General features: G+C 45.9%; 2 protein-coding genes across 6 annotated transcripts in view; both read left to right on the top strand.

Annotated features, from left to right (window-relative positions):
- On the top strand, window positions 1–6,930 carry TIMM10 (translocase of inner mitochondrial membrane 10). 2 transcript variants are annotated; one of them, XM_072130444.1, is made up of 3 exons: window positions 1–186; window positions 4,321–4,419; window positions 6,428–6,930. In XM_072130444.1, the coding sequence occupies exons 2-3, from the start codon at window positions 4,349–4,351 to the stop codon at window positions 6,630–6,632; spliced, it is 276 nt and encodes a 91-aa protein (XP_071986545.1). In that variant the 5' UTR covers window positions 1–186; window positions 4,321–4,348; the 3' UTR covers window positions 6,633–6,930. The 2 variants fall into 2 exon arrangements, with proteins under 2 accessions (XP_071986545.1, XP_071986546.1); XM_072130445.1 differs by having other exon boundaries at window positions 179–279.
- Window positions 6,931–11,287: 4,357 nt separating this feature from the next.
- Window positions 11,288–17,067, top strand: part of SLC43A1 (solute carrier family 43 member 1) — a 44,715-nt gene continuing 38,935 nt past the window's right edge. The window contains exon 1 of one of the 4 annotated variants that reach the window (XM_072130298.1): window positions 11,288–11,435. The gene's annotated coding sequence lies outside the window, so the exon portion shown is untranslated. Of the gene's footprint in view, window positions 11,436–11,753; window positions 11,775–13,857; window positions 13,880–15,340; window positions 15,362–17,067 lie in introns of those variants that run through there. The other 3 variants (XM_072130301.1, XM_072130299.1, XM_072130300.1) reach the window with 3 other exon arrangements.

The raw sequence follows: 17,067 nt of genomic DNA, 5'->3' as shown, positions 1-17,067 counted from the left end.
TAATCTGGAAGGACGTTTCGGATATTGGCGGGCGGAGTGTATGCGAGGCTCCTGCAGGTGGCGCTGCTGCGCCTTGTTGTGGGACGGTCCCTCCGCTCTGTAGTTTCTGTGTCCTTGGACTCTATGGTGCCGGAAGTCGCCGCTGTCCGTGTGATGCACGTGCTTCCGGCGCCGGCTCCTCTGCAGGTGAGTGCCATGTCCTACAGGTAGCAAAGACGGCGGCGCGGAAATCCCGAAACTGCTTCACTTTGTATTGGGTGTGGAGCTGCGGCCAGTGGGGTAATAGTGTAACTCGTAACATGTGCGGGTGTAGTATATGTATAGGGAGGGTAGTATATGTATAAGGGGGATAGTATATGTATAGGGGGTAGTATATGAATAGGGAGGGTAGTATATGTATTGGGGGGGGGGTAGTATATGTATTGGGGGGGGGTAGTATATGTATTGGGGGGGGGTAGTATATGTATTGGGGGGGGTAGTATATGTATAGGGGGGGGGTAGTATATGTATAAGGGGGGGTAGTATATGTATAAGGGGGGGTAGTATATGTATAAGGGGGGGTAGTATATGTATAAGGGGGGGGAGTATATGTATAGGGGGGTGTAGTAGTACATGGAGAGCAGGGGGGGGTGTAGTAGTACATGGAGAGCAGGGGGGGGTGTAGTAGTACATGGAGAGCAGGAGGGAGTGTAGTAGTACATGGAGAACATGGAGAGCGGGGGGGAGTGTAGTAGTACATGGAGAGCAGGGGGAGTGTAGTAGTACATGGAGAGCAGGGGGGGAGTGTAGTAGTACATGGAGAGCAGGGGGGGAGTGTAGTAGTACATGGAGAGCATGGGGGAGTGTAGTAGTACATGGAGAGCAGGAGGGAGTGTAGTAGTACATGGAGAGCAGGAGGGAGTGTAGTAGTACATGGAGAGCAGGAGGGAGTGTAGTAGTACATGGAGAGCGGGGGGGGCAGTGTAGTAGTACATGGAGAGCAGGGGGGGAGTGTAGTAGTACATGGAGAGCAGGGGGGGAGTGTAGTAGTACATGGAGAGCAGGGGGGGAGTGTAGTAGTACATGGAGAGCGGGGGGGAGTGTAGTAGTACATGGAGAGCAGGGGGAGTGTAGTAGTACATGGAGAGCAGGGGGAGTGTAGTAGTACATGGAGAGCAGGGGGAGTGTAGTAGTACATGGAGAGCAGGGGGGGAGTGTAGTAGTACATGGAGAGCAGGGGGGGAGTGTAGTAGTACATGGAGAGCAGGGGGGGAGTGTAGTAGTACATGGAGAGCAGGGGGGGGGGAGTGTAGTAGTACATGGAGAGCAGGGGGGGGGGGGAGTGTAGTAGTACATGGAGAGCAGGGGGGGGGGGGAGTGTAGTAGTACATGGAGAGCAGGGGGGGGGGGGAGTGTAGTAGTACATGGAGAGCAGGGGGGGGAGTGTAGTAGTACATGGAGAGCAGGGGGAGTGTAGTAGTACATGGAGAGCGGGGGGGGCAGTGTAGTAGTACATGGAGAGCAGGGGGGGGGGGGAGTGTAGTAGTACATGGAGAGCAGGGGGGGAGTGTAGTAGTACATGGAGAGCAGGGGGGGAGTGTAGTAGTACATGGAGAGCAGGGGGGGAGTGTAGTAGTACATGGAGAGCGGGGGGGAGTGTAGTAGTACATGGAGAGCAGGGGGAGTGTAGTAGTACATGGAGAGCAGGGGGGGAGTGTAGTAGTACATGGAGAGCAGGGGGGGAGTGTAGTAGTACATGGAGAGCAGGGGGGGAGTGTAGTAGTACATGGAGAGCAGGGGGGAGTGTAGTAGTACATGGAGAGCAGGGGGGGAGTGTAGTAGTACATGGAGAGCAGGGGGGAGTGTAGTAGTACATGGAGAGCAGGGGGGAGTGTAGTAGTACATGGAGAGCAGGGGGGAGTGTAGTAGTACATGGAGGGCGGGGGGGAGTGTAGTAGTACATGGAGAGCAGGGGGGGAGTGTAGTAGTACATGGAGGGCGGGGGGGAGTGTAGTAGTACATGGAGAGCAGGGGGGAGTGTAGTAGTACATGGAGAGCAGGGGGGAGTGTAGTAGTACATGGAGGGCGGGGGGGAGTGTAGTAGTACATGGAGAGCAGGGGGGAGTGTAGTAGTACATGGAGAGCAGGGGGGGTAAGGGAGATAACCAGGGTCTGGTAGGGCACATATGTGATGAACCTATACACCATATAGATCCAGAATGGAGGACGTCTGCTGTAGATGTGTGGTGGCTGGGTCCTCCATGCAGGAGATGACTAGCTTGTGGGTTATTGTAAGAAATGCATATTTTGATCTGTGAAATATGATGATTTTATATTTAAGTGTAGATTTATTATTACGGAGAGCAGGGGGGGAGTGTAGTAGTACATGGAGAGCAGGGGGGGAGTGTAGTAGTACATGGAGAGCAGGGGGGGGGGGAGTGTAGTAGTACATGGAGAGCAGGGGGGGGGGGGAGTGTAGTAGTACATGGAGAGCAGGGGGGGGGGAGTGTAGTAGTACATGGAGAGCAGGGGGAGTGTAGTAGTACATGGAGAGCAGGGGGGGGGGAGTGTAGTAGTACATGGAGAGCAGGGGGAGTGTAGTAGTACATGGAGAGCGGGGGGGGGCAGTGTAGTAGTACATGGAGAGCAGGGGGGGAGTGTAGTAGTACATGGAGAGCAGGGGGGGAGTGTAGTAGTACATGGAGAGCAGGGGGGGAGTGTAGTAGTACATGGAGAGCGGGGGGGAGTGTAGTAGTACATGGAGAGCAGGGGGAGTGTAGTAGTACATGGAGAGCAGGGGGAGTGTAGTAGTACATGGAGAGCAGGGGGGGAGTGTAGTAGTACATGGAGAGCAGGGGGGGGGGAGTGTAGTAGTACATGGAGAGCGGGGGGGGCAGTGTAGTAGTACATGGAGAGCAGGGGGGGAGTGTAGTAGTACATGGAGAGCAGGGGGGGAGTGTAGTAGTACATGGAGAGCGGGGGGGAGTGTAGTAGTACATGGAGGGCAGGGGGGGAGTGTAGTAGTACATGGAGAGCAGGGGGGGAGTGTAGTAGTACATGGAGAGCAGGGGGGAGTGTAGTAGTACATGGAGAGCAGGGGGGGAGTGTAGTAGTACATGGAGAGCAGGGGGGGAGTGTAGTAGTACATGGAGAGCAGGGGGGGAGTGTAGTAGTACATGGAGAGCAGGGGGGAGTGTAGTAGTACATGGAGAGCAGGGAGGGAGTGTAGTAGTACATGGAGAGCAGGGGGGAGTGTAGTAGTACATGGAGAGCAGCGGGGGAGTGTAGTAGTACATGGAGAGCAGCGGGGGAGTGTAGTAGTACATGGAGAGCAGCGGGGGAGTGTAGTAGTACATGGAGAGCAGGGGGGAGTGTAGTAGTACATGGAGAGCAGGGGGGAGTGTAGTAGTACATGGAGGGCGGGGGGGAGTGTAGTAGTACATGGAGAGCAGGGGGGGAGTGTAGTAGTACATGGAGGGCGGGGGGGAGTGTAGTAGTACATGGAGAGCAGGGGGGAGTGTAGTAGTACATGGAGAGCAGGGGGGAGTGTAGTAGTACATGGAGGGCGGGGGGGAGTGTAGTAGTACATGGAGAGCAGGGGGGAGTGTAGTAGTACATGGAGAGCAGGGGGGGTAAGGGAGATAACCAGGGTCTGGTAGGGCACATATGTGATGAACCTATACACCATATAGATCCAGAATGGAGGACGTCTGCTGTAGATGTGTGGTGGCTGGGTCCTCCATGCAGGAGATGACTAGCTTGTGGGTTATTGTAAGAAATGCATATTTTGATCTGTGAAATATGATGATTTTATATTTAAGTGTAGATTTATTATTACTGATCAGTCCTCCAGCAATCCCTGAACCTTTCAGGAGAAGACCACCTGAATTTGCACTTTTCACAGGAAAATTATACAAAATTCAGGATACAATGTCCAGACACACACACAACCTCAGCAACACACAAACAATGATAAAGAGCCAAAAAGACGTCATTTATCTTTGGATTACATCAGTGTGTTACATAGAACCCAATCTATAACTAATGAGATGAGATGCGCCCTGTGTCTTGGCCATCATGCTGACTTAGCCCTCTTCATGTTCAGATTTGCAGATTGCACTGTTTCAGCCTAATATAAGAAAATTCAGGGTTTTTTTTAGTATATTAAACCCAAGATGAAGGACCAGGTCACACCACGGTCATGACAATTGAAACTACACAATATGAGGGACAAATAGTATTAGGGGTTGATTGGTTATAGGGTGGTAACTGGGAGGCTTGTGCAGCCCCGTGTACGGTTGTTGTATTTTCCATAACCTACATATTTCTTTATTTTCTCAGTGTGACATAGACCATAAAGTGCAATAATATGGACCCTGTAAGAGCCCAGCAGCTGGCAGCAGAACTTGAAGTGGAAATGATGGCAGATATGTACAACCGGTGAGGAAGTTCTCTTCTTGTTTTTTCGGGATACACAGAATGCAATGGAGCAGCTGCTAATAGTAGACTTTCTAATATACCTTATTATAGAAAGAAAACAATCCTATAGTTTCCTATAATTTCCTGCCCTGCAGCAAGTCGTATATATGTGATTTCAGTTCTTATCAGGTAGATAAGGAGAGGAGGCTTAAGGTTTAACTCTTTACATACCTAGAAAATGCCTTACCAGATAATTCAGCTCTGTTAGTAGTTTATCAGACTTGTCTGTAAGGATATTCCCATTTCAGGAAATGAATGTTATTGTATCTATTGTAAGAAGTTATACAACTTCCCAATATACTTTCTGTATCAATTCCTCACGGTTTTCTAGATCTCTGCTTGCTGGCATTCTATAGAAAGCTTCTATGTTTACGTTGAGTGGACAGAAATCTGACCATGATCACACAGGTGCACGGCTCGTTATATCACACAGCTCCGATACTAACGAGCCGTGCACCTGTGTGACCAGGGTCAGATTTCTGTCCACTCGACGTAAACATAGAAGCTTCCTATAGACTGACAGCAAGCCATGAAAACCGTGAGGAATTGATACAGAAAGTGTATTGGAAAGTTGTATAACTCTTTATAATAGATACAATAACATTCATTTGCTGAAATGGGAAGAATCCCTTTAAGCATTTTAAACTTAAGCTACTTCGCATTATTTATCTGCATATAAAGGGAAAGTGTTGAGTGGAGTAAGAAAGGGAGAATTAAACGGGTTATCAGAGTTTACTAATAATTTATGGCTGGGCTGGGGAGGGCTATTTAAAAATAATAGTGTACTTACCTCCTCCGGCGCCGCCGATGTCCCGCGCAGTGGTCTGTCTGACCCGTGCCCCTACTGTGGCACAGAAGCCGCACACAGGGAACTCCCGGCTGGCGATGTGGCCAGCTCCTCCCACCCGTCACTACCTCTCAGCGTTGTAAGCACTGGGAGAAGGTGTTGGATGGGAGCTTCCGGCCGGTTGTAAACAAACCGGTGCACAGATCAGAGGGCAGCGCCCGAGGAGGTAAGTACATGTTTATTAATTTTAAATAGCCTGCGCCAGCCCGGTCCTTTATTATAAGTAAACTTGTATAACCCCTTTAATATATGACAAAGAAGTATTTTCCTTTAATGAATGTTTTTGTAATGTTCATGTAAACTACCATCAGATCTACCTTAAATGGGTATTCCTCCCATAAAGACAAGATTCTTAAATATACTCAAGATAACAAAATAACACATTCTCTAATTCACTGTCATTGACAAAAATGCAGCATTTCGCATATACAATTCCAACCTGCCTCTATCAGTCAATTGTATACAATTTTAGTTGCCCCTGGATGCGACCATAAATCTACTGACAATGGTTGGATTCTTCTCATGAATAGCTTCTCCTGTCTGCACACTGCAGTGCTCTCTGCCTCCTACCCCACAGCTCAAACATAGGCACTTCCTGCCGGTCAGCAGCAGTGTGCAGAGACTTGCTCTACTAGCTACAGAAAGATAAGGTCTTTATCCGGAAAGGAGGGTATGTTGCAGAGTTGACTGTGTGTTCTAGGTGAGGGAGTAGAGATGAGTGTCATTGTCTTTTATATCCATCTTATGGATCTCATCACATTTGATCTCTCATCTCTTTTTCTCTGAAATGAATGTGTGTATATAAACCCTGTACATTGATAATCTTAGCACATTGTCAGCACACAGCATCTCCCAGCACTAGAGGAATCATGAAGTGTCTGCTACTCTTGAATTTTATACTGACCATCACTGAGAGTTAGGAGCTCAAACAGCTATAAAACTCAGTAACATTGTAAAGTAAGGGGTCAAAAATTGTCTTTATTATGTAAACTTCACTAGGGGATTGAGATGCACACAATCCCTGGATATACCATCCAATCGGATAACATTTTGTCGGTTATTTGGAGATCACATCGTGTCTGTGTGATCAACTCATAAATTTGTGTTTACTATCTCATCTAGAATGACCGGTGCTTGTCACAAAAAGTGTGTCCCCCCTCACTACAAGGAACCGGAGCTCTCCAAGGGGGAGAGCGTGTGCCTCGACCGCTGCGTCTCCAAATATCTTGATATCCATGAACGAATGGGCAAGAAACTGACAGAACTTTCTATGCAAGACGAGGAGCTGATGAGGAAGATGCAGCAGGGAGTGGGACCTGCGCAGTGACCCTACTGGACCGAGCTCACCTGTTCCTGTGTTTTATTAGTTGTTTCTTTTTATGGTTGTACATTATGCAATGTATTTAATTTTTTTTCATATTTTGGTTGATTTGTTGCAAATCAATAGAAAACAATAAATATTTTATGTGAACGTTATGAAATGGTAATCGGTGTGTAACACACCGATGTCTTCTCGTCTGCTGCGGTCTCTGCAGGGCTGTATAATACAACTGCTGCAGCAGATTTATTTGTCTTTGGGTTGCGTACAATGTCATATAATTATGTCCTTTTTTTTTTTGAGTGAAGATGGATTAAAAGTCTCAATTCCACCATTTATTGATTTTAGTATGTTTGAGTGTGTTGTACAGAAATTCTTAAAGAGAACTTGCCAAATTTTTCAGCAATACAGCTAGTGACAGGACCATCCATTAATATTTGGGAATTGCTTTGTTTGCGCCAAGTTTAACATGTGAAAGGAAATCTCCCATCAAAATCCTTCCAAGCAACGTGATGTGGTAATCTTCTCATATTTGTTATCCATGGCCTCCTTCCTCCAAAAAGCAACTTTTGCAATTATGCTAATGAGCCAGACATGCTATGGGTGTGGAGACATTACCTGAGCCCCTCCGTTCTGCAGCTTCACAGGCTGTTATACTGTCCATCCTCCCTCTGCGTGGTGTAATCTCACACAGTAGGAAACAAGTGCTCCTGCACAGTGTAACAGCCTAGAAAGCAACAGCACACTATGGTAACACCCCCAGGACTCCTTCAGACTCATTAACATAATTTTCACAGTTTATTTTAGAAGGAAGGCGGCCATGGATAACATATATTAAATGGTCACAGTGCATGGAACTATGAGTAAGTGTCCCTGGTGTATCATGATGGATTATGATGGAGGTTTCTTTTAAAGTGCATCTACCACCAGGATGAGGAACTGTATGCAAATAGGCCTGAGGGGCTCCAGCCCCTCCAGGTGTTAATGGAGCCTGGTGCCACTCAGGCTCATTTGCATACACTCTTTCATCCTGTTGGTAGAAGGCTTTTAAATGAAATTGGTCGACGCTACAGTCGCCTACGGATTAAACTTGTGGCCTTGTATATACAGGCAGTCCCTTACTTAAGAACACCCGACTTACAGATGACTCCTAGTTACAAACGGACCTCTGGATATTGTAAATTACTGTACTTTAGCCCAAGGCTACACTAAACATCTATCACAGGAGTCTCTAAGCTTTAATCCTGCCTCCTATCACAATCCAACATTTGTAAGATTAAAATAGTCACAGAGACCAAAAAAATCTTTCTGGGGTTACAATTATAAACTATACAAATCTGACTTGCATACAAATTCAACTTGAGAACAAACCTACAGAACCTATCTTGTACGTAACCTGGGGACTGCCTGTATAAGCATGCAGAAAATTCATGTTGTGAAAGCAGGGAAACATAATTTTTGTTTATAGGTAAACTAGATTGTGGTGTGCCACGGGAGCGGCTTTGTGCTCTTTTGCCCCCAGGTATTGCAGGAGGAGAATAAGTCAGGAGTTGTAGTAGCCTGGCTCCCCTCTTCTGCAGTACCCGTGTAGCTATGCTGGTACTGGTACTGTGAGATGCAGAACCACTGTACCCAGGCAGCGTCACCATCCCCCTATACCCAGACCACATTTTCTACAACAATGTTTAATCCAGTTGGGAACCTTCATCCAAAGTAAAATTTGTTGATTCCTGGGAGCCTCGGTGATTAAAGTCAATGGGGCACATTTACTTACCCAGTCCCTCGGAGTTCCTGAAAGTGCATTGTCCGTGTGTAATGGCCTGTGCCGTGATTCACTTATATTGTGCGCCCGATATCCTGCATGTGTCGCTTCCCCGCTCAGGTCCCCGGAGTTCACCTTCTTCCTCTCAGTGTATGTAAGTGCATTGTCTGTGTATAATGCGCTGTGCGGGGAGTCACTAAGATCGTGCGCCCGATATCCTGCATGTGTCGCTTCCCCGCTCAGGTCCCCGGAGTTCACCTTCTTCCCGGTGTATGTAAGTGCATTGTCCGTGTATAATGCGCTGTGCGAGAAGTCACTAAGATCGTGTATCCGATATCCTGCATGTGTCGCTTCCCCGCTCAGGTCCCCGGAGTTCACCTTCTTCTTCCTGGTGCATGTAAGTGCATTGTCCATGTATAATGCGCTGTGCGGGGAGTCACTAAGATCGTGCGCCCGATATCCTGCATGTGTCGCTTCCCCGCTCAGGTCCCCGGAGTTCACCTTCTTCCTGGTGCATGTAAGTGCATTGTCCGTGTATAATGCGCTGTGCGGGGAGTCACTAAGATCGTGCACCCGATATCCTGCATGTGTCGCTTCCCCGCTCAGGTCCCCGGAGTTCACCTTCTTCCTGGTGCATGTAAGTGCATTGTCTGTGTATAATGCGCTGTGCGGGGAGTCACTAAGATCGTGCACCCGATATCCTGCATGTGTCGCTTCCCCGCTCAGGTCCCCGGAGTTCACCTTCTTCCTGGTGCATGTAAGTGCATTGTCTGTGTATAATGCGCTGTGCGGGGAGTCACTAAGATCGTGCACCCGATATCCTGCATGTGTCGCTTCCCCGCTCAGGTCCCCGGAGTTCACCTTCTTCCTGGTGCATGTAAGTGCATTGTCCGTGTATAATGCACTGTGCGGGGAGTCACTAAGATCGGGCGCCCGATATCCGGCATGTGTCGCTTCCCTGCTCAGGTCCCCAGAGTTCTCCTTCTCCTTCCTGGTTTATGTAAGTGCATTGTCCATGTATAATGTGCTGTGCAGCAATTCACCAAGATCCTGCGCCTGATATCCTGCATGTGTCGCTTCCCTGCTCAGGTCCCTGGAGTTCACCTTCTTCTTCCTGGTGCATGTAAGTGCATTGTCCGTGTATAATGCCCTGTGCCGCGATTCACTTATATTGTGCGCCCGATTTCCTGCATTTGCCGCTTCCCCGCTCAGGTCCTTGGAATTCACCACGTTCCTCTGTGTATGTAAGTGCTTGGCTTGCAATACAATTTTGAAGTTAAATCCTGCGGTTTGTCCGAATCTGTCGGATCGTCCGACGCCCCCCTGATTTGTGTCGCGTGAAAGCCAATATGCCAAAATCCGATCGCGTGCGCCAAAAACCCCTTTTAAATCCCTGTCCCAGCGGCGCAAAATGGAAATCGTCGGGATGTCTGCTGAAAGTGCGGTCCGCGGGGCCCTTAGTAAATGAGCCCCATTGTCCGAAACTCAGTTATCCATTTGTATCATATACATAAGGAGGGTTGTCCAGGATTGTAATAGAAATCCCACCCGAATTGAATTTAACATTTCTTTATTATATACCACTACCTTTCTGCATAATAATAATAAGATAAACAGAAGGGGGCGCTATATAGCAGTTGTTTCTAGACAAAGATCCTTTTATTGTTAATTATACCATTTGAGAAAGTTTCCTGCATTGTGCCATCTTATAGTAAATGATTGTATGGGGTCCGTCTAAGCCCCTCACTACTATGTGTGGACTGCTCGTGCAATGCTTGACTCATCAGCTAAGTGAATAGCTCCAGGGCAATGAGCCACATTTTTTCACATCTCAGACCCAATCCTTGTTCTTGGTTAGCCGGCAGGAATTTACTATTAAATTTGACCTCCTATCAAAAGGTCAAATTTTTCCAAAGTTTCTTAGTTCTGAGAAGAGAATTCTTTAATGTTCCATCCTTCTTATGCCGTGCTGTAAGTTTGAATCTATGTATTGGAGAGAAACAATGTTTCATTTTGTGAAAGGAAACAAACGTGATCTCTCTGTGAAGTTAGAAGGTGGAGCTTATTCTCCTCTCCACATATAGAACATATGGACAATAGGTATATAGGGTCAGGTGAGAGAGCTGCCGGCAAAACAAGTGATCACCTGACAACTTGCAACTCGGGACAACACAGGTTCCTAGAAAACCCATTACATGCAAGATAGGGTCCATAGGTTTGTTCTTAAGTTGAATTTGTATGTAAGTCGAAACTGTATACTTTATAATTGTAGATCCAGACAAAATTTTATTTTGCCCCAGTGACAATTGTACTTTAAAATTTTTTTTGCTGTAATTGGACCAAGAATTATCAATTAATGTTCATTACAGACACTTTACAGCTGATCATTGTAGTCTAGGACTATATTAAAGCATCCAGGGAGCTTCCCCAGAGATCACAGTGAGCACAGGGGGTCCGTCTTTAACTATGGGTCGTCTGTAAGTCGGGTGTCTTTAAGTAGGGGACCGCCTGTAGTTGCCGTTAGACCAAGTGCCCATGAAATCTCCTTCTAAATCGTGAATGAGATGTTGAGAGCGGTCATGACCTTGACATACATGCCGCCTTATGCTTTATGACATTGGTCCTATGGACTTGTGAAGACGTCTTGCATATCCTTCCGAAATCCTGCAGTATATTTTGGGAACAATGGGGACATTGTGTGACCTCTCTATATCTAATGTCCTTAATAGAAGAACATTTGCACATATTTATCGCTGTTACGTCACTTCCTCGCTGCTCTGACACTGTGTCACTTTTCGGGCAGTTGTCAGTTCTCCGTTTTTCTTGTCTCTGGCTCTCTTCTCTCTTCCACGTGTTAGTAGCCTCCGTTCTGTCCAGCACTCTTTCTTTCTTTCCTCTCTCCTCCCTTCCTTACCCTCCCACCCCTGTCCCCATACCTTATAAAGTAGTGTAGTTGTTTCCTGTGCCTGTTACCCCCCCTCCTCCCCTCCTTTTTCTCACTTTGTAGAAGCAGAAATTGGACATTGTAAATCCAGCGTGTGCTGACATAGGTAAGTACATGATGGACACTCTCTATGTTTTATTTGACATCCTCTATCAGGTTTTTCTTTTTCTTTGCTTTTTCATTTATTTGACTTTGTGGCAGAACTGTTACTGACTAGTATGTAACAACTTTGTATCACACGTTGCAAGCAGACAAAGACGATACTGTAACCGTAGGGACTGTGTTGTCCGGTAGTGAGTATAAATCAGAATACTTTTTGTGGCGCTGATGTAATGCTGTGGAGTATTACACGTGTCACTCGGGTGCATGTGCCTTTGTGTATAGACGCTCTTATCTCGGTGGAGGTGTTTATTTTACATGAGGCGGCTTTGACTTTCCTTCGCAGGTGGGTAAAAAAAAAAGTTAGAAAGTGTGAAATCGTATGGCCATTTGTAGCGTTATTTAGGGATTTGTGCCACGTGTTGGCAGTTGTGCGGCTCTCCATAGTTTCTGTACACGGTGGTGAATTTCTTGGCAGAACCTGTCTCTTTGGTGGGAGAAGGCGAAGGGTGTGTGACATGGTTGGAATGTGGGGGAGTAGAAGATCTAGTTTCGGCCACATGGGGATAGTGCAAGCCTTTCCATCTGTTACACTAATAACTAACCGCTCTGCCACTTTCTTCAGGTCAAGGAACTCCAAAATTGCTCATAGCTGACTTGTAGTATTGGAAAAATGTCGATTAACTTGCAGCACCTATTGAACTTATTACCTAGTGTGCGGCGTTTTTCTTTCGGAAAACAGAACTTTTAACCCTTTCCGTCCACTGAGGACTCCCTGTATATGTTTCATTCCATCGGCTTATGAAGTTGTGCAGCAGCTGCTTGATGTAGAGTGTAACTCGCCCCCAACCTCGCCGGGCAAACGGGCCGTCCGGTACTGAAGTAGAACATCTGTTTCACACGTTCCATTAAGATTTCATATTGTGTCAGGTATAAAGCTTTACTATTTTATCTAGTAAAATGACACACGATTATAGAGATCTGACTGTTTCCAGTGCTTGTTACAGAAATTGGACATTGTATAGACATCTGACTGATTCTTTGGGGTCCGCTGTGGGACGGTTTTGTTGTCATTTGTCTTGTACCCCATGGAGCGGTACGTCCCTTGTACATTACAAATATCCTTGGTCCTTCAAACAGCAGCTCTGCGTCTAAAAGAAACAAATTATAACTCAGGCTGATGCCACACATGGCGTTTTTGGTCCGTTTTTAGTCCGTTTTTCCCAATTATCTTAATAGATAAGCAGGTTGTAAGCAAAAAAAAAAAAAGCAGCCAAAAACGGACTGAAAATGGATGTTTAAAAACGGACCAAAAACGCCATGTGTGGCATCACCCTCATGGGGGGAATTGTTGAGAAATGAGGGGTTTTCCCGAGTCTTTAAAGGGAAACAGTTGGAAGAAATTGACCTAATAAACCCCAACCACTAAGTCATGAAACGGGTAAATATCTGTCAGTCCTTGCTACTTTCATGGCATCTTCCAAAAAAAATCATCTTTTGAAGTGGGAAGCAAATTAGTTTTTATAAAGTCATGGAGGCAGAGAGCTCAGCAAGGTCTAATTGAGGGTTTTGTGTCAAGGGACATTACTAAGCGGCTCTCCTGAAGTTTGGTACAAGATTACAATGGAGAGAGGGTGCTGAGGGGAGGAGAGCTTGACTTCAGTGCTGTGCTCTCCGCCTCCATGACTTTATATAAACAATATACATCTTTTCTCGATGATGGGCCATGAAAAGACACATGATCTGGAAGGCGTTAACCTGCTTCACAAAATTTGGTTGTGGTTTAGTAGGTTAATTTCTTCTGACAGGTTCCCTTGAGGGCGCATTTGTGGCGTTTTAGATGCACGCGTCAGAAGGCACACGTTTTCATGTTACATGCATCTGGCGGCTGCTTTGAAGACTATAGTGATGAGATGTAAGACGTTATCTCTTCTCTACATCCCAGTAATGGACTATGAGATTATAACCAAATACTTAACTATAATAAACAAACTCAGACAACAGAACGAGGGGGGTAAATATTAGGCCGCAGCCTTTACTTATTACCTTACCAAAGCAACTTTGTAAAACCTTTGAACAAACTTTATTAAAACTTCAAAAATTAATAAGCCACTTTATTTAACCAATGACAAATAAATACAAATATACATAAAATACAAATTTACAGGAAAAAAAAGTTATGGGGAATGCGACACGGTCCAGATGTCCGGGGGTTTCAGGGTAATAACATCAGTGAGTACCACAGCACAGCAGTAACCCCAGACATGTGACACAAATAAAGCTAGCCAATCACCTACTGTCACTGGACGGAGAGGGAAATCTCCCCCAGCGACAGGTGCCCATTGGCCCTAAGGCCCGACCAATTAGAACTGCTACCCTCCTGACAGAATCTAGCCAGGGTGGCAACAGCTTTCAGGCGGGAAAAAAATTCCCGCCTAAACTAATTGTGAGGTAAAGTATGGATGTCTAATAATCCCATGAGGAACTCTACCTATCTTCCGGGCTCCATACATTCTAGAGAGGCAAATTTTCATTCAGGCCTTGTGATATCATAGGCCCTGAGAGTGACGCAGCCACTTTAGGTAGCCAGGCAGCAGGGGGGTTGGCTTAGGCCTTAATTCACAACTTTTTTGTCAAAAACTTGCCCAACATGCTCCAAAGCTAAATCCCTTATCCTCCCTGTACATACTGCATGTACTGCATACTGCATGTACTGCATACTGCATGTACTGCATACTGCTGAGGTAAGTTAACCCTGACTTACAGTCCTAAAAACAACATGCGGACTTTCCTCTGAGAATCATCAGGAACCAAATGGCTCCTGGTGGGCTGAGGGATCAGCGGAGGCTACAACAGGGAGACACAAGGGACAATCACTGTGACTTTCCACTTACTGATGTTTTATTTTGCTGCTATGTATGGGACCTTATAATCAGTGTGTGAATTTGCCCTATAATTATGCGGCTGTTGCTGTATTCCTATGACCACTACAAAAGAAAATGTTTACCCTGAATGTCCATTAAAAGCTTCACATACAAATGTCTTCTAAAGCAAACACTTATATGGTCCTGTAAAAAAGTGGTCCCCAACCTTCTTTTTTTTTTGAGTGGTTGTAAACATAAATTTTGGGGGATGCAGTCTCGTTTCATAGCCAAAAATGTATCTTTGGATGCCACACCATAACTCCCTATGTGCCTAGCTTATATTGTCCCATCTCCTGAAGAAGCGCCCCCCCCCCCCCACTTATATTGTCCCCTTTCCTGCAGCATGCCCCCCTCCAAAGTCCCCTTTTTTGCAACATGCCCCCTCCCATGTCTCCTTTCCTGCAGCATGCTCCCCTTTCCTATAGCTGCCCCCACTCACTGCATCCAATGTCTCCTTTCCTTTCCAATACTCACCTTCCCCGTTCCCCTGCTGCAGTCTTCTCTTCCTTCACTTCTCTTCCGCATTATTGCATTGCTCCATTGTCGGAAGACGCGCCTGCAATAGTGCAGTGCATTAACATGGAAATGATTGAAGTAAAGGAAGAGAAGACTGCTGCAAAGGAACAGGGAAGGCGAGTATTGAGGTTTTTACAGAGATCAGCCACGGCCCGGTACCAGGCGTTCCACGGCCTAGTCTTGGGTCACGGACTGGTGGTTCCAATAATAGCCTGACCACTCCCCTGATTTGAGAAATCACACTCTATATACTGTATTAGAATACATGCAGATGAATTTGGTTGTACCTGAAAGTTCATGAAGACATAGAAGCGCCATTGGCAAGCTCTGTGCAGCGCTGCGTAATCCCTGAGTGCTATATAAATAAAGGGATTATTATTACTTATATCAAATGAGTTTCATACAAGAAATTCTTTCTTTATAGGAAATCTACCATGAAAATCCATCCTGATAAACCAGGGACATTACTCATAGATCCAGCACCGGGACTGTGGTAATCATTTTATATGTGTTATCCATGGCCTTCTTCCTTCTAAAATCAACTACCTTCTGCTCCCATTCTGTGCAGTGTAACAGCTTGTGAAGCTACATCATGGAGGGGCTAGAGCCCTTGTGGCTCTTTACTATAACTTTAAAAGTTGATGTAAGAAGAAAGAAGGCCATAGATAACAGATATAAGCAGATGACCTCAGTCACGGTGCCTGGATCTATGAGTAAGTGTCCCTGGTTTATCATGATGGATTTTGTTCCTTGTATGTGTGAATGTAGCGGTGATGAAACACATGCAAAACTGCTCCATTCCTTCTCCGTGGGACTGATGGAGACAGACAAGTAACAATGACCAGTGTCATTCGAAGAGGGGGCATAGTTCTCTTAATCACTGGGGGTCCCAGTGATCATAAATTTATGGCAGGTCAATCGCTTCAATCCTAGTAAAGAAAGAATTGCTTTATAGCCAAGCATCGTGTGATTTCAATGAGAATCATCTAACACTTACCTTGTGTGTGCCATGTGACATGTCTTTAGGGAGATACTTTAAGGAAATCTACCATCAAAATCCATCCATGATAAACCAGGGACACTTACTCATAGACCCAGGCACCGTGACTGTGGTCATCTTCTTATATTTGTTATCCATGGACTCCTTCCTTCTAAAATCAACTGTGAAAATTGTGCTTATGAGCTAGAAGGGCTCTGGGGGTGTTACCAGAGTTCTTCCATGCTGCATCTTCACAGTCCGTTAGGGTGTGTTCACATGTGGCATTTCGGGATGCCTCTAAACACATTTTACCATGCGTTTGGCTGCTTTGAAAGTATTTTTCTTCATTGCTGTAGGTGTAAGCAGCTGTGTTAACAATTTCACAGCTGCTTACAGTTCTACCAATGAAATAAAACACCTTCAAAGTAGGTAAACACATGGTAACATGTAAAACACGTGCCAAAACTCCTCGTGTGAATGCACCCTCACAGTGCCTCCTTGCTCTTTAGCACTGCCCCCCCCCCCCCCAACTGCTGCAATCTCAGGCAGCAGGGGAAGTTTCAGCACACAGTGGGAGGGGAAAAAGTGTAACTACACAGTGTAACATCCTGTGAAGCTATAGAATAGAGGGGCTCTGGTTACACCCTATCTTTTAAGACCCCTTGCCCACAAGCAAGTGCAGTCAGTATAATCGCTCTGTGCGATGAATGGATCTACCGACCCGAACTTCCGATCAGGAATGATCTCAGCATGTCAGTTCCTTACAGTCATGAAAGGTTTAAGTCAGAAGATCCCTTCTGTGTATGAAGCCATTTTTACTGACTCGTTCGTGGGCAAGAGACATACATTTTAGGAAGGGCTCTTTTCAGGTTGTCTAACAGTAAAGCGGCAGTAAACGGTAAAATACTACAAACATGGATTTCATTTCGGAGTAAATCAATGCAATTGATCAGAGAAAGCTTAAAGGACATCTACCACCAGGATGAAGAATTGTAAACCAAGCACACTGACATACTGGTGTGTGTCCCCTCTGGAAGGATCTTCTCTTCTTTTAGCTTCTTATGCCCTTGTTTTTTTTTTTTTTTAGAAAAAAGGCTTTAGAATTATGCAAATGCACCTGAGGGGCTCCAGGCTCCAATGGTGTTAACGGAGCCTGGAGCCCCTTGGGCTCATTTGCATAATTTTAAAGGCTGTTTTTCTTAAAAACAAGAGCATAAGAA

The sequence above is a fragment of the Engystomops pustulosus genome, chromosome 11 (genome assembly GCF_040894005.1).
Source record: "Engystomops pustulosus chromosome 11, aEngPut4.maternal, whole genome shotgun sequence".
NCBI lineage: Eukaryota > Metazoa > Chordata > Amphibia > Anura > Leptodactylidae > Engystomops > Engystomops pustulosus.
This window is presented reverse-complemented; position numbering and strand designations above follow the sequence as displayed.